Below are 23,097 nucleotides of genomic sequence, written 5' to 3' on the forward strand. Positions count from 1 at the left end.
CAGGGCAGCTACAGCGCCTGCAATCAGTGAGGCCAGGTGGAAAATGACAAGGGCTGAATGATAACAGAGTAAAAGTGTGTCTAAAACTGTTTTCTAAAAAAACTGCAAGTAGTTCAGCTCGTTCCATATGGGTCATTTTTCTGCTGAAGGAGAAGATAGATGGCTGTTGTGACTCACGACTGTAGATAAACAGGTTGCAAAACTTCAGAAACTATTTCTTCGCCCACTACTTTTTTTCACATTCCTCTGATTTCGATCCATAATAATGAGATACCTAATTAATTTGACTCCGTTTCCTATATATAACTGGTGTCTGTGCTAAATCCAAAACCCGCGTATCCTCGTGTGCCCTGCAGGTTGGCCTATATGGGTACATACGTAAGTCACTATGGATTTAGATCTGATAGATTGATCCCAAATGTCGGACGGTGCCACAAGCTGGACATCAGGCAGCTGTTTTACCTCTGCGCATAAGATGGCACAAAGTAGACTAGAACAAACAGATGCATGTTCTAGACGAAAATAGGCAGGAACCGAAACATCGTACTATTACATGCACTCAGCACATCAAAGAAGAAATCATCCTTCTTTCTCCAGATTGTGAGATACTCTATATTTGGGCTTAAAGTAAGCCTCCGCCCACGTTCGTGAATCCAGATATGGTCTAAATGACTCTTGGCGGAGTTGTAAGAATTGGCCCAATCACGCGCCACAGACGCACGGGAAGGCGTGCCTCAGATTGCGCTTAAATTTAAGTCTGTGCAGTGGAGAAGATCACAGTTCGCTTTGGATTTGCACTTAGCCAGTAAGAGCAGGAGCGGATGTCTATTGGGATTTGATCGTAATAACCTGGTGCATTTTCACCTCGTCCCTCTGCTGATTTTAACCATTTTTGTAACTGGGGGACGGCGTTGTGCCACTGGAGCTTTCAGACGCGCGGGACGATACATTAGGTTACCCATGCGCGTGGTTCAGCCTCCTGCATTCTTGTCCCTGCATGGCCCGAGCAAAATCTAAACAGCTGGTTTTTGTTTATAAATTGATTTATCAACATATAGCGTTGCAGTTGGTTAGTGGAGAGAAAATGCTTTAAGGCATCCAAAGCGCACAATTCCCTCTGATGTGGAACTACCAGACTTTGATAAGCTTTTGTATGGCTAAAGAAAGAGGTTTTCTACTGACAGGACACCGTTTGAGGAGCTGAAAGTTTTTATTGTTGGTTTATTTAAGGACTCCTACTACTACGATACCAATGATGACTGAGAACAATGAGACGGAGAGCGACTCGCAGCTCCAACGCTCTCCAAGCACCATGTCCATCCAACCGATGACATCCAAGGCAAGTACAGAGTTTTGATCTTTGCTCTGGGAACTGAGTACACTCACCTCTGTTGATATTCCATGCAGTTCACCCCGACATCTCTGCTGTGAGGAGGAACAAGACATGCGGATTCAAGAAATGAACTTTGCGGTGCAGTTTCCTCCACATTCTGAACGCAAAATGATAGACATGTTTTTTTTTACCCATAATAACGTGGAGTTTGTAACCCTCTAACTGCTTTATCCTACTGGTTATGCAATATTAATGACAATATTTCATATATGCAGTTGTATTCATCATGACTGCGTCACTAGGTGTAACCTCTCACGTAAGGTCTGATGTCACTGTCTCCCCCTTTCTCCCCCTCTCTCTCTCCAAATCCATTTCCTGTACGCACGCGCATGCACACACACACACACACACACACACACAAACACACATATAAGGGGATTATTGCGTGGCATTAATTCATAGCCTGCCTTTAGGGCAAAGTTATAGAGGTATGGCTTTTTCAAAAACTATGGTTTTTACTGATCCAATCTAACAGCCCTGCAATAGATCCTACATTCATTAAGGTGACATGTACGCTTTTTTTTATTGAAACTGAAAGTTCAGTGTGGATGATTGCAGTTGAATTGTATTGCCTTACAGTGACAAACGCTTTTATTGTTTTGTCTACCTCATTTATTTCTCTGAGACTATAATAACAGTTAAATCTCTCTGTTCGACACAAAATAATTAGACAGCAGAACAAACAACAGTCCTTAAAATGATACAGTTGAATTTAAATCTCTAAAACTGAACCAAAAATGAACAGTAATACTTTCATGAAGGGAGGGTTTGGTACAGAGTCGGCTGTATTAACGTTCATTCGTTCGTTTTCATTAGCTGGACCCAATAAAGTGTGCTGAGTATATTTGTTGTTTGTGATCAGTGACAAATATATAGTCACATTTTTCCCTTTGCAGCACTTACACGTACTGCATCATCAGTTTTACACTGCAATAAGCATAGATGACCAAATTATTTATATGTACTGTACTTAAGAGTGTGCCTAATATGCAGAACTCGATCATTTCGCTTTACAGTGTAGGCCTGCCTCAGCTTTGAGTGTCCTTGATTCTATTTAATTTGTTAGCTTGACTGTATAAACAAAGATTTCAAGGGCTGGCCTCCAAGAGCAAGAGCTCTGAAAGCTTTCTCAATGCATTCTTTGTAATGGAAGGCTTTTAGGATACTTGATTCATTAGACTTGATACAACTTTCTCCAAACTAAGTCTTTGTCTTCACCTCCTCCTCAAGCTGCCCACACACAAACACACTTATTGTGGACATGTTCAAAGCAAACGCACATTACACTGTTGTGCACTCCTGCACAACAGAGTCAGACTAGCTGATTTCTTTGACTTTCACTCCAGTGTGGTCCTGTCCAGTTCTCTGCTCTGGATGTAGTCTTGCTTCACCACATCACAGCCCTTTACACCACAAACTCATCAGTCTGGGTATTGACTTTTAGGAGTTCTTTTCCCCATCTGCCTATGCTTCCCCTGATCAAGTGAAGCAGTACTGGCTGAATTCCTGGCCCATGTGTGAAATACATTCTCTTTAACCTTCAGGTTTTACACTCCTGTGCAGCTTGACATTCAGTTGAGAGGTTAATTGCAACATCTTTGGAGCTTCTGTTAAATGCCCAGGATTCAATTACTCCTTGACACTGAGGGGTCAGTGTAACTTTGCAAAGATATAGAGTATTTAAGAAATCTTGTTAGAAACTACTGAAGTTCAGCTTCACTCTGATATGCACAGGTGTGGTCGCAGGACAAAGCAAACCAATAATATCATTGTTCTGTCCATATGTTTTTAAGACTTAATCAAGACTCAATCACTGTACCCCCACCCCCACCCCCTAAAAAAACTACCAAAGGGTATAATTTTTGAAGGAATCTAATCAGACACACACCCACAAGTCCATGATGTTTTTAATTAGATAAGGATGACAGGGGGAAAAAAAAAGGAGTGACTCGCTCTGATAACAGATGCTCCCAGAAATCCATAATGAGCAAATTTCCCACATAGATGAATATCAGAAATCATGAACAGAGAAAATCAGAGCCAGAGAATTAAAATGAGAGAAAGGATAAACTTTCTCCCTGGCCTGCACCAATGTGCTCTACTGCCAAGCCTGGCAGAAATGTGAGTGGTAGAGCAGATGAGATGCCTGAGCAGCAATCATCAGCCAATAGAGTCGCTTTTTGTCAAGAGCTGTTTGATCCCTCAGGGCTGAAGCTTTGGGGCCCTTTTCCATGATGAAAGTGCACAGGACTGTCTCTGAACACTGAGGAATTAGGACGTAAATTAAAAGTCTACAACATGTTTTTGGAAGAGTGGCAGTTTTGTCAGCCTGCTCTTCACTTGGTCTGTTGAGTTAAGCACACATACAGCCGGCTGAGTGATAGAAGGTAACAGGCTTTGCCTACAGTGTGAAAATGAGAACTTGTCACTGCATCAAATGACAGGTTAGCTTAAACCGTACAGTTTGTGGGCAGGAGAAGTTCCTTTTTTGAAAAAGGTGACGGAGCACCTTTTTCTTACACCTGAACACACAGATGATATTTGTTTTATCCGAAGTAAAATATCCAAGGTTAGAGTGCTCCAGATAAAAATAAACCAGGAGGGTGGCAATTATATGCTATTAGAGTTGAGCAATAACTCAACATCATTTATTGTCTTGTGGTGAATCTTGTGATTAAATGATCATATTATGTTACCACTTCCTAAAATTCTGCTGTGTGGATTTATAATTCCCATAGAAAGTGGTTTGGTTTTAAGTATTTAAGAATTGCTGTCTGATGTAATCCACAACATCTCATTGCAGTACTGGACTGAAAACCATTCGTGATTATTTTGCAGATACTATGATTTTTATACATTTCTTAATCTGAGATTTGTATAAATAAAAGAAAAAGAATTGCTAGTTGGGCTATATTAACCATATTGCTAAGAAAATAATTTACACTATGTCAAAAAGGCTGTACAACATGACTTCACTTCTACTGGTAGCAGTAAAGACAAAGGTCTAAAAAATAAGTTGGGTTTATTTAACTTTCTCCAGTCATTTTGTTAATAGCACCCTTGAGATTTATTTGTAGAGAATTTATTCATAATGACTATGGCATCTTCTGCAACTCATTTTTCACCTGTGACAGTTTGGCAATAGCCTAGTGCTCATCTGTAGCCATTTTTGTGACCACAGAGAATTCGCCTAAACTAACTGATGTGGCTCATTTGCTTCCCCTTGCAGGTCTTACATATGCCAGCACGTAGGGTAGTTACTGATGTTTGTTCTCTGGGTACATGGTATACTTGTGTGTCCCCTGCACTTACAGTTTAACTGCCTTTATGTAGCTTATGTTGTGCCTCGTGAAATGGGCGTTACGGTCCCACGTCAGCTCTGAGCGTATAACTGCTCATGGCGGAGAACACAAATTGAAGTGACATGAGCAGGGAATTAAGTTTAGAGTGGTCCAAGGTCATTATTAATTAATGTAACACCTTTACTACTCTGATGCTTATTGATGTGACACTACAAAAAGATGTGAGCTGTTGAAATATTAGACCCTAGAAGGCTAAAAAAGATGAAACAACATCTGTCTATATCTAATGTGTATTGCTCAGGAGAAAAAAATTATCTGTTAGGGAGACTCGTTTGTCACCACCAATGTCAGTCAGGAAAAACATCCCCCCGGTGTCTGATACTGACAGCCTTTGTGTTGTGCTTGGGGTGGTGTGTGTGGACAGTGATTGGGTGAATAAAAAAGGCTGAAAGATGAGTGGCCAGGGCATAACTGCATGGTGGGACTAACTGAATGTTGCACTGCGGTGAGGAAAGTGCTCGTAATCTGTGCTGCCATTGCTCCTCCATTAAACAATCACAGAGAGAGGGGAAGGAGTTTGTGTGTGTGTGTGTGTGTGTGTGTGTGTGTGTGTGTGTGTGTGTGTGTGTGTGTGTGCACGCGTGATCAAGCATGTAAATGACCGTGTGTGTGCGTTGATGTGCATGTGTGCATGTTTGTGTGATGTATCTGTGAACAGAACGATGGAAGCAGCCTGTGATTATACAGTTCTTATCTCGTATTCAAAGCAGGAATGTACCAGGGTGCCATGCTTAATGACAAACGTTAGCCAAGAGGGCAAATACTGGAACATAAAAGTGGTTAACATGTCTTTCCTGTTATGCCAATTATATGCCCAAACAAGAGGGGGATCAAATCTTCTGAAACCACATATTCTGTTGATGGCCTGGAAGTGGGTTGAGCCTGAAGATTGTGCCTTTCACAGCACAGTTACACCAGTGTTATATTTCTTAAGGCTGAAATATCCTCATGTAAAACAAGGTCAGCTACTGTGTCGTCTAACATGGCCAAAAAAACAACCCCCCCACCCAAAAAAACGAGCCTAGAGATGTGGTAAGAAGGTAAAAAGAATTTATGGGTGAAAAAAAATACAGAAAGTGATTTCAAACCTAGAGATGTGGTAAGAAGGTAAAAAGAATTTATGGGTGAAAAAAGCTACAGAAAGTGATTTCAAACTTAAGAGCTGAGGTTTGTGTTTGCTGCAGTGTTTGCTTTTTTCCAATTTCAGCTGCATGTCTCCCTCTCTTCTGTTGCTGACAACCCTGAGCCAATCTGCACAGTTCAGGAATAAACACAGTGGCAGAAGTAGAAATAAGCAAAATGTGGAAAAATGTAACACCTATGCACAACTGTCGGTCTCTGCTTAAGCTGATTTCACTGAGTGCTGCTTTTAAAAAAAAATAGCCTACTAAAAAAATCAGTTATCGCAGACGTCAGACCAAATTTTAGGCTGTTGTACTGTATTGATGTATTCTGACCCTTACATCCTCCAAAGAAGACACCTCTAGATTGACTTTTACATTTTACAATTTTTGTACTGGTGTATTTATAATCCGCTTCCCAGTGGGACCAGTCTTCACTTCTCAGTTCTAACCTCTAGATATGCTGGATCATATCGCATGTACCTCAGCCTCACCTTTTTTTTACTTCAAATTCTTATGGAGGGATGAAGAGTAAAATATTAATGTGAAAAAAAGGCATTATTGGACTGCTCAATCCCTGCTGGGCCTCTATGCACTGGTTTTGGGTATTTACTATATGTTGGCTACGTGTAAGAGCAGCTGGGGGTTAGTACAGTATATTGATCAAAGATTAAATATGAGCTTTTACAGTTCAGCCAAGACAGCTCATCCAAATCTAGTCTGCAGCAGAGACTTGTGCTTTTTGGAAAGGTTTAACTGAGGGCTTGTGCATCCGGGCAGCACTATGCATTTTGCATGGCATTGTAAATCACTTGTGAATCATATAAATAATTTGTTGAGAGAGAAACACCAGTGTTAGAAGTGGGTTTTTTGTTTGTTTGTTTTTCAGGTGAAAGGCTTTACATAAACTTTATCAGAAGCACAGATAATGGAGAAATAAAAGACCTTTCCTTTTATTTAAAAGTGACAATAAATATGGGACTAAAGAATACATCCCAAGTATTTATTTTTTGGTGGAGCTTGCTTCACACCAACTCATCTGCATTAACACTGGTATCTCACCTGTCAGTAAAAATTAATTTCAGATGATCCACATTTTTGTAGATGTGCACACTGATGACTCAAATTAAACGTGGTATGACACTGGTCTTGAAATTGAAGTACGACACTCTCAGCTAATGTTCAAATGGAAGCTAACGGGAATGCTTTTTAGGCCTGCACACTGACAGATGATTAGATTAGCTGTAATTGAGACATGTGCTCTAACTGAATCTGTTATGCCAGCACTCATCTGCTCTGATTGAGAGAGCTTGAATCGAGACTCTGATGCTGTACAGAAAATGTGGAGACATGTCAAACGATCGTTGTTCTATTAGTATATTATATGTGCAATATTGGTAAATGTAAGTAATGGTCAATCACGTACACATTGCATATCCAAGCTTTACACTTTAGCAACAAAAAGAGGTGTGCAAATTGTTACAAAAAACATTCCAGTATTACCACTTTTTTCACTTTATGTGACATTGAGAAAGACAATAATTCCCACAACAGCGATGGTACAGTTTAAGGCCTATTACTACATAATAAAGTATTGCTAAATGTTAAAACAATGTCATACCAGCACTCATTGGCAGCTTTCAAGAGCTTTACTTATGAATCAAACGATCTATGTAAGAGTTTGACCATGTGACATCCTAATGTAGGAACATAAAATTAAAAAGAAGCTTGTCCAAAATTGCATAGCTAGTTTTGGTCCATTGATTTTCTTTTAAATATTCAGACCCTAATGACATTCTGTGGATACATCTAATATGTGTTTCCCAAGCTTGTCTTCATCAGTGTCTGTTGAAGGAAAATTTCACTAATGGAAATATACAGGAAGAATATGGAGTGTGCAAACTTGCACTCCCTTACACAGATCTACTTTTGTTTCTTTTATTATTCCTCCATGTGTCCCTCACACACAAACTCAAATAGACAAACTGTTTTCATATCTTATTCGCAGACACACAGAGCTGTAAACAGCCTGTCCCTGTAAAGTGATTATGTTTGGCGCTGAGCAGAACAAGCACAGACATACAGACAGACAGAGCATGTGCACACACAGTGTCTGTGGCCTACTGATTTTTTTTTTTTTTTTTGTCTGCTTGTCTGTCTGTGTGAAACCATTCTTCCTGTGCAACATGACCACGCCCTCACGCTGTTCTCCTGCTGTCACTGCATGACAGAGTAACAAATGGCTGTCTATCCTCGGGTAAACTAGCATTATCATCTGCACACAGAGGTGGAAGGGAAATGTCAGGAAACATGCATTTATCAACCCAATCAGTGCTAGGTGGCTGAGTTTACAGACATGACACTGACGTGACTTTGCAATCTGTCACTTTTTGGATTTTGAAATGCAGCAGCCATCAATAATTTCTGCCTGTTTAGTCAATAAAGATACAAAGACAGCTTGTTATGTCAATGTTTATCAGAGAGAGTACATGCAATTTGATATGGTAGCAAATTGTAGGTGTGTGAGAATGGATTCACTGCCACTGTATGCTGTGCAATCAATCAGTCCAAAGAGAGCACTACATCAGATTACGAGCCCTAAGAATAGTGCTGTTGATACATGATAAGGCTGTGTATCTTATTTTGTGTGGCCACAATAGTCCTGTCACCACTACAAAGGAAATGCCATTTACACACAGTGGTCTTCAATGTACCAACATGGGTGTTCTGGAAAAGAAAAGGCTTATCTTGTTTAACCATGAGCCAAATTCACAAGCAGCCCTGTTGTGACTGTACGACGAATAGTGTGCGCTTGGTCTCATGTTGTTGTTTCCTTATGAGGTGATATTGCATTTCACGAGTCACACTCTTTCCCAGCGGCGCACACAGCAGAGCAGAGTGTTGTGTTTATGGATGCCGGGATATTGCCTGTGCTGTCCTGAGGGTGCACTGGACATTTGTTATTGCTCCCAAATGTGGCACAGCATTCCTGCTTATCTTGTGTTTGTTCTCAGTGTACCTATTATGTCTCTGTTAAATGTGTGTGTGTGTGTGCAGCTCCAGAGGCTAAAACGGTCGCTCTCCTTCAAAACCATGCTGCGCAGTAAGAGTGTGGAGAACTTCTTCCAAAGATCCTACAGTGATGCTCGCCTGCCCCCGGAATTCATCACTGACCCGCCGCCTCCCTCTCCCCCTCTTCAGCCTGGCTCTCCTCTCCTCAGCGACCGCTCACCATCCATTTCACCGTCTCTCAGTCCCAACCCCTCCATCTCCTCCCACTCCCCCTCTCTCAGCCTTTCCCCATCACTGCCCACAAAGCCTCTCCGACCTCAGATTACCCATTGTTTCCAGGACCATGTCTTTCGCAAGCCCACCAACTGCCAGCACTGCAAGCACATGATAGTGGGTAAGATGTTCAGTCTACTTCCTGGACTCTTCCTGGACTGTCTTCTCTTTCTCTAATTAACACATTCTTGTTTGTTTAATCAGTACAAAAACTGAAGTGTAAAAATAACAATTTGCTGATGTACGGAGGTTATGTGCTGAAGTGTTTCTTGGCGCCGAGCAGCAACTTAACTTCTGTTTTTGTGCAGATACAACAAACCAACAATATGTTCTATTACTACAATAAGACAGAATCAGTTGTCTCACCTGACTGGTTGATATGTGTTCTACTCCTTTAAAGGAGAATGAGATTCAGACCCGGACTCTATGACTTCAATGCAGCTCTAACAGTGTTTAAACCTATAGAGAAACCTTTACATTGTCAACATAAATTGCTTTGGTGCACATGTTTTTATCCCCAATTTGTCGCTCCCATGCGCTAAAAGGCAAATTTTTCTGATGATTCTACCTCCTGTCACTGTGATTGATCAGACCACAGTTTTTTGCATGCCTTGTGGATTTATTTATGTAATGCATCACCTTCCTAGCTCTACTCTTCTATAGTCCCATTTGTGCTCCTCAGTAATAGACCTGTGGATGTAATCTCTGACTACAACAAATCCAGAAAATCTTCTAGTCTTGGTTTGTAGTATTAAAAGCAATTAATCTACTTAATTGTTAAAAACATTCAACCAGCAGCAGAGGATTTCTCATTAAATCATAAATGAGGGGACAACATCTCAGTAATAAGAGGTTTTTCTCACTCAGGCAGCAGAAAACTGAGATGAAAAGGCAAGATGACTCTATGCCAAATCGATTATGATTGAAATATCTCCAGCTTGGTTCCAATTTCTCTAGGTTATTTTGGAAAAAGAGCTGTTGATTATGAAGCCGTTAGTATCAGCTACGCCAGCCATTTACACATTTAGCAAGCCGCTTGGTAAATGTGGGACAGCTCTTGATTCCATTCTAACTGAGCAAAGAAAAACTTTCTCCCATGATCTGAAGGGCAAATTGCATTGTTAGCACTTTTTATACCATTTTAGATCAGCAGCCTGCGTTTTTTTGTTGTCGTTGTTGCTGCTGCTCTGTTTTCATTGTATCCTCTCTGTCCCTCTCTGCAGGAAACTCCAAACAAGCTCTGCGGTGTAAAACGTGCAAACTGGCTGCTCACCTGTGGTGTACCTCAGAACTATCACAGCAGCTCTGTCATGGGAAGGTACTGATACAATCACATTTGCTGTCTTTCTCTCTCGCTCTTGTTTTTTTTTTCTTTTTTTTTTGTTTATCTGTAATATATTAATTGACTGTTTTGTGATGTACTTTAATTAAACAGTGAAGGCAGTTTTTTTTATTGTTCTTTTGTTTTTTTCATTTAGGATTCCCGTTTGTGATGTTTTTATATCTTTGGCTGTCCATCAAATGTAAATGGCAAATGGTTCAGACCCCAATGACAGCAGCTGCCATGCAAGGTGCTTACCTGACCACAAGAAGCAATTTAGGGTTTGGCGTCTTGCACAAGGACACTTTGAGGTGTAGCCAGGGGGTCCAGGACCCTGAGCCTATGGTTAATTTCAAAAGTAAAAACCCTCAAATAAAAAAGCACCTCCAGTTGTGAGCTCTGTTTTAAATCTAAGCTTTAACACTGCATTTCTTGCATCAACATACAGACTCGTTCACAAAAACTAAACACTTGAATCAGTCTTAACATTTGAGCCACTAGTGCAGTCTAGGTTTTAGTGCTGATAGAACACAAGCACATATGGTAAAGGGAAAAATACTGTTTTCACCACATGCTGATGTGGCTGAACATAAGCCACTTTTCACATCACTTTTTTAAATTTTGTTAAGTTTCAGCCTTATACTACATCTGTTTCTACAATTTTGTTTCTCATTAATCTACACTCACTACGCCAATATGAAAAGTGAAAAAAGGAAAAGCAAAAACTGAAATTGTACATTAGCCTAAGTAGCACCGTATGTATAACATTCTTAACATTACTACGTAGTCATAAGCATTGCTTATTCTATTGTGTGTTTTTTATGCATTTTGAGGTGGACATTGGCTGAATGGCAAAAAACAAAAGTATGGTGCACTGGGCAGAAAATGGGAGTGACTTTAGACCTAGCTGTTGTATCTAGACTCCAGTGCAGGGCAGAAGACATTAGCATTCAACAGGAGGTGAAACCTTCCGGGAGCTACTTGGAAATTTTTAAGAGCACTGTGCTCAAGATGGCTCTGTGCAGTTTGACTGAGGAGCACAAACAGAGAGGGAGAGTTAAGGAAATGATGAGGGCAGCAAAAGGTAAAATATCAGATGAGAAACCGGGGGATTTTTACAGGAACAAAGATATCACCTGTTACCTGTGACCCACAGGGTTTCTTTTTTCGACATAATTTGATAAACGCTAGTCAAGACAAAGACAAAGCAGTCTCAGCTGAAACACTTACTGTGTTTAATTCAGTGTGAAATTGCACTCCTGTGGACACATACGCACGATCACGTGTCCCTGTCTGTTTGTAGCCAATTGTGCACACAAGTAAGTGGCTGGATGAATTAATTGCTCATAATTAGCAGCAAAGAGACCTAACACTTTTCCTCAGTTTGTGACTCTATTGATGACCTAAAATCACCACATGGAGCAATTTTCCCATCAGTTTAGTTTATAAACAGGGTGTAATGAGAATGGAAAAAAACTCATTCTGGTTTTTGCTTTCCTCCATTAGTCTGGAGCATTCAAGCGAAACTTCAGCTCGCCGATGCTTGTCAATGAGCAATTGGCTGTCGTCAAGGAAGTTCAACCAAGTCAAGGTGAGCAAAAGTTAAGAAGATGTTGTCGGTTGTGTGTGTGAATGAGTGCACATTGATTTGTTTGTATTCCTGTGCTTTCGTTTTGTCCTGTTGCTCTTGTCTAGCTTTTTTGGTTTATTTTGGGCGATTTTTGTATGCTTGTGTGTGTTCTGTAATAAAACCACAAGAGTCTCCATTTCACCTGACAACTGAGGAGCATGAAGTGTAAAAAGATACAGAGGAAGAAGGACTGGTGGACAGTATTAATTAATTGTCTGCCTATACAACTTGCACTTTTAAAGCTTTGTAAACATTGAAATGCTGCCTATTTTATGATTGTCACAACAAGTCCTAACTACTGTGTAACACCTACCTGTGTTTAACAAAAGAGCCAGAAGATAAAAAAAAATAAATGAACCATAATTTTGACATTTCATTTCCTTGCATCATTGTTTGTTTAATTCTGCTGAATGTTAAAACAAACAGATACAATCCATTTGACTAAAATACTCCTGAGTGTGTTCTTGCTCTGAATAGGAGGTTGTTTTTCTTCATCATATCTTTGGTGATACCAACCTTCGCTTCACATATAGTACACCGTGCTGAATCAGGGTTACCACTACATGCTGTCATTTCCTTTTACTATCCATGAATCAGGGTACAATTAACCTACAGCTCTGTCATCACGTCGAGCTCAGCACCATGATGGCTGGGCCAACGGAGACTGCAACTTGCCAAATTCACAGTCACACATTGCAAAGTGTCCTCATAATTATGCTAACAAAAGGCTTGATAAAATACAGAGCTCTTTCTTTTGCACATTAATATGAGAAGGCAGTTTACTTACAGACTCTGTAATTTCCCATTAACTGCATTTTGGCAAAGCAATTTATTGTCCCTCACTGTATTAAACCTTATGTATGAGGGTGAGTGTCTAATAACTGCAGGAGTACAGTACAGAACAGTTAATGGTCTAAGCGGTAATCTTGCAATTAAAATTAAAATCTTATTACATACCAAATGACTGTGTAAAGAACAACAGCTGTGTCAGGTTAAAGTTTGACTAAAGAAGGTATCGAGGACCTCATATGACTCAGATTGTAGCAGAAGGTAATTGTTGTATATACTGTGTGGTTTATATGAAGACAGATCTGAAGCCATATCACATAGATTTTTTTTTTTAACCCTGAAAAGAAAGTGGAAGGTCATAGACTAGACAGAAAGAAACACTCCATAGCAGAGAGTGTCAAAGCTTGGTTTTCTATTGTTTACTCTCTTCCTCTCTAATTAATTGCTTTTTACAGAAATACAGTACCTGCTTTAGTGAAACTGAAAGACTCAATTTATGGAGCTTTATTACCTCTAAATCGCCAAGTCATTGCAGAATTTCTTTTTTTCTTTCAGTGTTCTAATTTTCCATCTATCCGAGAAGACCATGCAGCTACTGGCTTCAGTATAAAATTGCAAATCATTATGAATTCATCCTGCAGAGACACACAAGCACACATGGCAATGCACAAAAATCGTTCTGCCCCCAAGCTGGATGGAAGGAAAATCTAATGCCCAAATACAGAAATACTCTGATCGTACCAAGCACTTGCATCTACATGAACTAAAGGATTTGTCAAACAATTTCCATACTTTTTATATCTCTTATTCTCTTTTTACTCAACTATAGCTCCACATATATTACAGCTATTAAAATGAAGACACAGCTCTTGCCAATAAGTAAATGTATAAATAACTCTAAGATTGTAGATTTACTGGAATGTCTTGATGTCTCCTTAACTTCTGGCTGCTGTCCTCTCTCAGATCTAAAGTGGGTCACTTGTGTCCAGGACTGACTGCGTTACTACAGTTATATTTAGACCTTCTGGTTCCTCCAGTTTGGCACAGGCACAATAATCATGATTCACAGTGTAATCTCAGTGTGCCAGTATAATTGTACTGCCTGCCTGTGTGTGTGTTGGAGCTGTGTCTTTGAATAATTCACATGTATGTTTGTAAATAATTGTGTGACTGTGTATGTATGTGCATTAGTCTTATGAATGTGTGTGTGGTTTCAGAAACTGCACGGACGCGTGTAGACCCTGTGTATGCTGCCTTGCGCTATGGGACGTCCTTGGCACAGATGAGCCGCTCCAGTTTTGGCAGTTTGTCAGAGTCACCAACACGCAGCCTGGTATGACATCAACCTGTGGGTGGGAGGAGAGGACAGTTTGATCCTGCGTTATTAAGACACACAAAGCTCTTACAATATTACTCCCCCTCTCAGTTTACTTGTAAAGTACTGTATTAATGCTATAGATATCACAGTGCTGGAATGCAGTGCTCATAAACTTTGGCTCACTGTTTCTGGGAAACCAAACATGGTTTTATAGCTTTAGCATGTATGTGCATCTTTATCATTGTGGTGATGTAACAGTGATCACTGTAACAGGTTGAAAAATTAAAGGTAAACTACTAGAGATCAGCCAAAACACAATCGTCCCAACATATTACTAATTATTTGGAATATAGAAAGAGGACACACTGGCCAATATGATAAAATGGTTCACTTTAACACACTGAGCAACAGGTGAATGCAGGACAGGACTGCTCAGGCTGGTAATGGCAGCTGGGATCAGGTGGCCAAACAACAACAAACAAAACAGAGAAGACAGGCCAAAACTTTAGCAACAGTTGAGAGCAGAGTTGGTACCAGATTGATCACATGAGTCAGCCAGGAGCAAATATGTATATACACAAACAAATGCCAAAAGGGAGTGAGGCCAAGAACAGGTAACTACCAGAAGCAGACAAAATTACAGGATGCTGGAAAGCTGTGATGTGAAAGACAATCAAATCTGGTTACAGACTTGGGAAAGGGGCAGAGTATATATACTCTGGAGAATAATGAGGAATAGAGAAAGGCAAAACTGGTGACTGGCTCACTGACAGGAGTGAGTATGGAGAGGGAAAGAGCGTGCACCTCTTTTGACAACAGAAAGCTATGAGAACAGAACTTTGACAAGGGAAAGGTTACAAAATTTGTTTCATAAATGAATTAACATTATGAATGCAGGTCGTTTTACAATAATGAAAACTACCAGTCTGTGTGGAGTTTTACTATAGTACATCCTCTTTAACATCCTGGTGTTATAACGTTTTATTTTTCCTCTCTATTTCATTCTTTGATAAGGGGGAGGGAGGTGAGGAGAGTCAGCAGAGACAGTGCAGCATGGAGGAAGAGATAACTCAGGAGATAGGGGGTAAACACTGCTATGTGTCTGTGTTGCCATGTATGCGGTTATGCATTGTCTGTGCTTATGTGTGTTGTATGCAATTGTTGTATGTATGTGTGCATGTCTGTCTGTGTATGAGAGAGATTTACTGTGTCTGCCTGTGGAAGAAAAAACGCCATGCCTGACTGCAACCTGTGTATCTTCTAAGGAAATATCTCACCACATCCAGACACTCCTGTCCCTGACACGGACATCGAGAAGGAGGAAGATGAGAGCAGCAGTCAAGCCCAGACTCCTGCAGAGGAGAGCAGTGTAACGGTACCGCTCTACATCTGTCTATAGAGACTGTCACACCTTGTTGTTTTCTTTCTCAAGCTTGTACTTCTGTCTCACTACCTCCCCTCTTTGTAACCAGGTGCCCAAGCGTATTGAAGTCCACTCCATCCACACCTACGTAGCCCTCTACAAGTTTCTGCCTCAGGAACTGAATGACCTGGAACTACAGTGAGTAAAAGCCAAACAAACTGCCTAACATGCAAGTGTTTTCATAACTGTGTGTGTGCATTTGCAAGAGTGCTTGTGTGGTGTTGTGTTTTTCTCTACATTTGCTTCGTCTGGGTTTTTTTGTCCCTCCCTGTGTTTGCCTCAGCTGTTGTTCCTGGAGGTTTAAAATGTCCCCTCCATCTGCAAAGGACGGTGCCAGGGCGCCCTTAAGGACAACTAATTATAAACTCAGAGCCCATCACTGTCCCCACGTAGAGCTAGGGACTGAGCTGTGTTCCCAGCAGGGAAGAGGATAAAGACACTGAGCAACTGAGAGATGAAAGGGTGGACCGACATAAGGCGAGATGGCGCACAACTGAAGATTATCACAGGCGGAGAGAGAGAGGGGATAGAAGAAACAGACAGCAAGTGCAAATATCCAAGAAATAAAAGCTCTGTAAGAAACAGGAGGACGTAGCAGCAAAATAAGGGCAGGATAATAGTGGTAACATGTTTTTATATATAAAGTACTTCTTGCAGGTTCACGGTTCACAAGTGCTGCACGTCAATAACAGCTGTGTGTAGATGGTTAGGAGACAGCTTTTACAAAGGTTGATCCACAACGTTAATAGCCATCTGTGCTTGTGGCTCAGTGTGACTGTGGAATATATGTGAACTAATGAAAGCACATTGTGTCTCCGTGCTGTCAGGGTTTGACCAATACAGACTGTAGAAAACTAAAATTATAGAATGGCTCTAATAGAAGTTAAGTACAAACACTAAATTCTATCTTCGAAAGTATTAGTTTTCATTCAAAAAAGAAAAACAAGTGAACGGATTTACAAAAAACATGAGCAATTAAATTGTTTTAAAAGCTCACCACAACAACACAGGTGTTTCCGTTTATTCTACTGGATTAAATTGAGCTAGTCACCAAATCCCTCATGCTGTGTGTAAAATTACTTTGTGCTTTCTGTTAACAATCAGCCAGGAAGCACCACACACCTACACCTCATCCAGTGATCCAGTTATGTTTCCATATTCTCACTTTGCTGTTCACAATGAGGTCATCTAAATAGTTTCGATTATACATGGTAGAGTGAGTGAGTAAAAAATAATGGTTTCAAACACAGCTCATTCAGCTCATTCACTTTTATGACTGATAAGAGTGAAAAAGGTATAATGTGCCCTGCACTAACAAACCAACACACGTAATAAGAGTGAGGGACATGTCAAAAGTCCTGAGAAGAAACACCTGGTTTTGACTTAATTTGTTTGGTTGTGCAATTAACTTATTTACTTATTTTACACCATTGTCTAATCATAGCATCAGAAACACTGATGAATATGATAATAATAAAAAAAAAACTGCATTTCATTTAGGTGAGCTAGTTCCAAGGACCTAGTGTTGTGTGTCCTGGTACACATTCATGCTTTACTAGGACACTTAATGGAAATGGGACATTGTTAACAAAATTTGTTTCACCTGTGCCTCTATGACAAGTCAAAATGTCAGCTGCTCAAAATTTAATAAGCACAGAGTTTTTCCAACTTGGCGGAAAAAATCTGTATTTTTACAATGGAAAACATTTAACACTAAAATTTTTAGCTGTGCCCCTGGGAGAAGCCTAAGTCAGCTAAGAACCGTGCCAGTATTACCTAAGATAGATGAGTTTGTGCCTAGTTGGTACAGAAAGTTTATATAACTTGTGCAAATCTGTGTGTGTGTGTGTGTGTTTGTGTGTGTGTGTGTGTGTGTGTGTGTGTGTGTGTGTGTGTGTGTGTGTGTGTGTGTGTGTGTGTGTGTGTGTGTACTTCTGTGTAATGATCATATGTATAGTAGTGAGAGCAGATACCCAGGAGATACAATGTACAAAAGTACAATTGGGACATCAGTGTATCTAGGACACTGGGCACATAGAGTGTGTGTGCAGTTGTGTATGTGTGTTACAGTCTCATCAAAAACTGGTAGCATCATTAGCATGCAGGCCATTTTTGCTGCAGTAGTCACTACAGACTCTTATTTTATGTCGCCCTCGTGACTGCTCTTTCACCCCTGTAGAAGAACATACTATAAAGACTCATCCACGATTTAACCTCTACACTTGTAACATATTTTACAGTGGGCAAATTGATTTTTGTATTGTCAGTGCCTGCACTCAATTCTTTTTTTTTTCTTGTTTGCTGCTTTCCCTCTCTCACCCCCTTCATCTCCCCATCACATATCCAACCTCATATCCTCTCCACCCTAATCACTAGCTCCTCACACCTCCTCTTTTTTATCTTCTCTTTTGTCTTATCTCCTCTAGTCCCGGTGATCGGGTGCAGGTCACTGACGACTCTAATGAGGAGTGGTGGAAGGTGGGTAATAAATCATTTGCAAACGTGTGTGTGTGTGTCTGTGAGAGAGAGAGAGAGAGCCTGTTTGCAGGTGCTTGTTGGTGTGTACCTACAAATATGTGCCTTAGTACATAATGTGTGTTTGAGTTTGACAGAAAAGTGTGTGCGCACATGCATTTATTGTGCACATGTGCTATTTCTGGCCTTTAAATCAAGTTTTTAATGCATAACACCTGCTCCTTTTTGCCAGTCATAAACATGCAAGCAGCCAAAGACAAAAATAGAACATAATTTCCTCTGGAAATTATCAAGAGTTTAACATAATGAACTTGACTAGTGTTGCTACCTGAAAGAGCTCTTTATTGAGTCTGTAATGAGCTCCCAATGGAAATAAATATGCATCTGTGTGTATGTGTGTGTTTTTGTCACAGAAAAATAAAGATGCGCAAACTTAAAAACATGTATATAAGAGTATATGTCTTAGATCAACAGCATTACTAGAATATAGCCTAAGGTAAAGTCAATAAATAGCATAAATCCACATGATTAATGTAAAATATGTGAATTATTTGTTCATTAATAATGTACAGTTTGTGAATCCGCTCACTAAACAAATTAACAGCTCGGGTAGAGTGTGATCATGAAATATTGCTTAACAGTGAAGTTTGCAAGCAACCAAAGGGTCTAATGTGCTGTGGCTCTTTTTAAGTACGTGGAAAACAATTCTGACAATCAAGCAAAGCTATTTATTGTTTGTATTTCACAACAATTATTACCCTAATTTATGTAATTTGACTATCCAACCTGGCACAACCCTAAGAATCAAAAAATGTTTGAATGAGAGGTTACATGAATTGAAGTTGACTCAAGTGACTCAAGTTTGTTGCATGATGTAATAGTCAACATGGCACACAGGCAAATTCAGATTCTTTCCTAATTACTAGTTTACTGTTTTCCAGGGGAAGAGTGGTGACAGAGTTGGCTTCTTTCCAGCCAACTTTGTGCAGAGGGTCCGACCAGGAGAAAGAGTGTGGCGGGTCATCCAGGGCACCTCAGGCAACCGAGAGAGAGGACACATGGCTGTGAGGGAATCCCAGGTTCAGACATGTTAAAATACTGTTTTTGTTTTGCATTTTATTCTGTTTTTTGTCATCATTTTATATTTCTATAAAAGCTTTGAAGGACAAAAATGACAATAATTTTGGGAACTATAGCTACTTATTACTACTTACTTATTCATCTATTTCTGGCACCTACCTATCCTGTGTGGCTGCAGGGGACTGGATCCTGTCCCAGTGCACACTCTCTGACCAGTGCACTGGTCAGAGAGTGATTAAAGCATTTGTTCCATAATCATCGCAGCTTCTCAATACTGTGCATAAAGTTCTATATTTTGTTTTCTCCAAAAGAAACACACTGACTTTCCTTAGAACCACATCCTTTTATAGCAAATTTCAGCCAAAAAGTATGCATCAAAGTATGCATGTCCTCCACACACAAAACAAGTTTCCTGCGTCACGTACATGCCAGGCACTGAAACCAGTTCACTGGTGTACTAATGTATAACTGTAGTACCAATAGTAGTAGCAGTGTTTCTCTTTAGCCCTGGGGAGAAAGTCTTGCAGTTATTCAACACAATTAAGTTCTCATTATATTTAAAAAGTAACGGGGATGTTAAAAGCAAATGAGATTTTAAATGTATTAAGTAAGATGTTTTTAATTAACATTTTAATCCACATTTCCTGTGACTGGTGACTGGTTTGTTTAGTTCTTGAAAACATTCAATTAAGTTTTGCATATTAACATACAGGGTCTGAAAATCAGTTTTGTTTTGTTTTTTAATTAAACTTCCGACATTAATTACCAGCTCGGTCATTTATTCTGTTGGAAATGGTCATTCATATTCCCATACACATATAAAGAGAAAGATTAGTACGTTTAGTGGCATAATTCTCCGCCAAATTTGATATGGCTGCTGGCAGTTCACCCAATACCTGCTTATGTTCTTGAAACTCTCTTAATGTGTCCATAAATTTGGAAGTATTACTTTTTTGACAAGTAAAACTGTTCTTATGTCTAAGCAGCTCTGACAACTCAGTTTCTGTCTCCTCCTCCTAGATCTGTGTGGGTAAGCGAGAAGACGGAGAGATGTATCTGAAGCTGAGCAGTGGGAAAAAGAAAGGGCTGGTCCCAGCTGACTCAATAGAGGAGATCTGAGCCACTCTGTGCTCATCCTTCAACTTCTACTTTTCCCAGGAGATGCACCAAACATCCAACTGTCAATCTTTCAGCCATCTGCCCCTGGAAACATTACATAATGACCTGATGGGCTCAATCCAACCACAAATAAACTGGACTAAGAACACATATTTCTGCAAAGATCTAGGACCACAGCCCACCAAGAACATGGTTACCAGTTTGATTGGTTTGTTGTTAGTCTTAATAAAGTGTACAGTTAGGCAGTAGTGCTAGTCTTAGAAAGAGCTCAGCAGGGTGGTATCGCTGTACGTTTAGCTTTTCAATGCAAAAATCAGTGTTTAGACAAATGCCAGTTGAAATTTAGTTTTTCCTCATGAAAACCATGTCTACCAATGTGGGAGGAGGCTGAGTCCTGTCATGGGAACATGATGCTTCTGACAGTGTCCTTTTCTTGTTTCTACCCACTCTGCATGTCTCATCCCTGTCTGCTCAAGTCAGAGTCTCTGGCCTAGAGATGGATATCAGCTTCATGTAGTCAGCCACACAAAATGGGCCCTTGCCAAGGACAACCACTGCAAGCCAGAGAAAGCTGCTGCCATACAGTCAGACAGGAGAATTAGATGAAAGGAGAGTCTGAAAATCCTTAGCAGTGTCACTTAGAACTGTACATGCAACATGAGGGTGGAGAAAGATTTTCAAAGGGAAATTGGATTCTCTGAGGATCCTCACATGGGAAGCTCAAAGACTTTTTCGATACAAAAAAATGTAAATATATAACAAAACTGCATCAACATACAGTATTTTAATTTGTGATAGTTAAGCGTAAATTAGTTGGCTGACCCCATATTCCACCGCAAGATTCACCTAATGAATTTTGCACAAGAAACAATCAGAGAAACATGGACTGAGACTTCCAGCAATTTCGTGATAATGGACTTTTCCATTTCAATAATGACATAGGTATAGATTAAAACATTTTGATGTGATGTCTGATAACTCAGCAAACAGCAGTGATTGTCTAGCATCTACATTTCATTGTCTTACTGTTTTATGCAAATGTACAAGAAATCAAAAGAAGGGGGGAAGAAATTTGACACGCTATCTAGGAAAACTGGGAAGGTGGTCCTGCCTCGTTTGGATGGCTGTGAGCATTAAGCAAGTAAAAAGTGTTGACATCTCCAAGTGTAGCTGTTACAAGTGGCAGTAGCTGTTCTGCTGTTTTCATATAAAGGGTCTTGGCAGACATATAAGAGTTTCTGCAGAGACCTGCTGAAGAGCCGCAGCAGGCGTTGCAAGTGTTGCGCAGCATTTTAACATGTTCACTAGAGCTCAAACAGCGAGAAATAAACCGTGGCCAGTCTGCCATGAAAAACAACGAGATGACAGGCATCATCTGACCATGGCAAGGAGTCTCATGTTTCACTGTTGAGAGTTGACAGTTGAGAGGAGGATATGGTGGAGGATATGGGGAGGGAAGGGGAGGTGCTATGAGAGCAGAGAGAGAGAAAAAGGCACATAGTGTTGAACCATGTGTCAGCGTGTGAATGCAGGTTGGTGTACGCATGGGTGCACGAGTCATCATTGATCAAATGTCAGTCTGTCATCTTCATCTTCTACTCGCTGTTTGGCTTCTCTTGTCCTGTTGCTATTGATGTGACTGGTCAGTTAAAGGCATTTACTTGTGTGTGTGTGTGTGTGTGTGTGTAGGGACAGTTTTAATGGATTTACCTTCTATTGATTAATTTATTAATTGTTTAATACATTTGATGCATTTCTTCAAAATAACACCTTGTTCTACACTGTTTTTGGAAGATAATGAATATTATTAATTTGTAATTGAGGCACAGAATGCACTAGTACAATGATGGTAGTATAAATTATTGAATAATTTAATCATACGTCTCCTTTCAGAGACCTATCTAACACGAATTTTGTCTTTATACATTTCAATGTGTGAAAGTCTTTTAGTGACAAATAAGATTCTATTCTTGTAATAACAGGAATAGCATTTCTCTGGATAAGCTGTTCTTTCTGTTGAGGTATCTCGTTCAAAGCGATTCTTGTCATGTTCAGCAAAATTTTACCTTTAACTTCACGCCACAATGGATTTCGGGAGTAAATCGAGCCGATGGCTTGCTTTTGTTTGCCAGATGAATCTAAAGTCTAAGATGGAAAAAAAAAATAAAGCCATTTTGCAGAAAGATTCATGATGTGACCCAGATAAACACGCTGTCATCCTGCATGTAGCATTACAAGTTCACACCTTTGAGATTTTAAAATGTAATGTGTGCGACTGGGAGTCCAAATTTATTGGTTGACCACATACCTCAATAAACAATGTATACAAATCATTTTTTGCCCTTTTCATGTATTCAGGCTGTCACATCACATACACATTGCTGCTTATAAAGTGATGTCTATGCCGGAAGGCATCATATTCACAGCCCATTTAGCCAAAGATAGCAGGGAGCTCGTAGTTTCAGTGGCATCCATGTAAAATACTCTAATATGTCTCCACAAGCACTCACTGCTTTGCACAGAGGAATACCAAAATGATCCTTAACAGCTCCAGTATAAATAGCATGAAATGGCACAGCTGGAGACAGAGTAATTCAGACATTTTTATTTAATCACACACAGCTATAAACTGGAGGAATAGTAATGTAGTAAACAACAAACATTCAAATCAAAGAAGCCAACAGTGTCTGGTTTTACTGATTTGATTTGATTTTAATTATATGAACAAAAAGAAAAAAAAATCCTTAATCATATCTTTAATCAGCAGTGAAAATTTGTTTG

The 23,097-nt window shown here is 39.9% G+C and overlaps 1 protein-coding gene across 2 annotated transcripts; it reads left to right on the forward strand.

Annotated features, from left to right (window-relative positions):
* The first annotated feature begins 731 nt into the window (after nucleotides 1–731).
* Nucleotides 732–22,649, forward strand: LOC137100233 (SH3 and cysteine-rich domain-containing protein 2-like). 2 transcript variants are annotated; one of them, XM_067477906.1, is made up of 11 exons: nucleotides 732–1,339; nucleotides 8,934–9,282; nucleotides 10,385–10,479; nucleotides 11,989–12,073; nucleotides 14,119–14,234; nucleotides 15,234–15,303; nucleotides 15,485–15,594; nucleotides 15,692–15,780; nucleotides 18,069–18,120; nucleotides 19,059–19,196; nucleotides 20,218–22,649. In XM_067477906.1, the coding sequence occupies exons 1-11, from the start codon at nucleotides 1,253–1,255 to the stop codon at nucleotides 20,314–20,316; spliced, it is 1,290 nt and encodes a 429-aa protein (XP_067334007.1). In that variant the 5' UTR covers nucleotides 732–1,252; the 3' UTR covers nucleotides 20,317–22,649. The 2 variants fall into 2 exon arrangements, with proteins under 2 accessions (XP_067334007.1, XP_067334008.1); XM_067477907.1 differs by lacking the exons at nucleotides 14,119–14,234; nucleotides 15,234–15,303 and having other exon boundaries at nucleotides 734–1,339.
* The last annotated feature ends 448 nt before the right edge of the window (nucleotides 22,650–23,097 follow it).

This window comes from Channa argus, chromosome 15 (genome assembly GCF_033026475.1).
Source record: "Channa argus isolate prfri chromosome 15, Channa argus male v1.0, whole genome shotgun sequence".
NCBI classification, from domain to species: domain Eukaryota; kingdom Metazoa; phylum Chordata; class Actinopteri; order Anabantiformes; family Channidae; genus Channa; species Channa argus.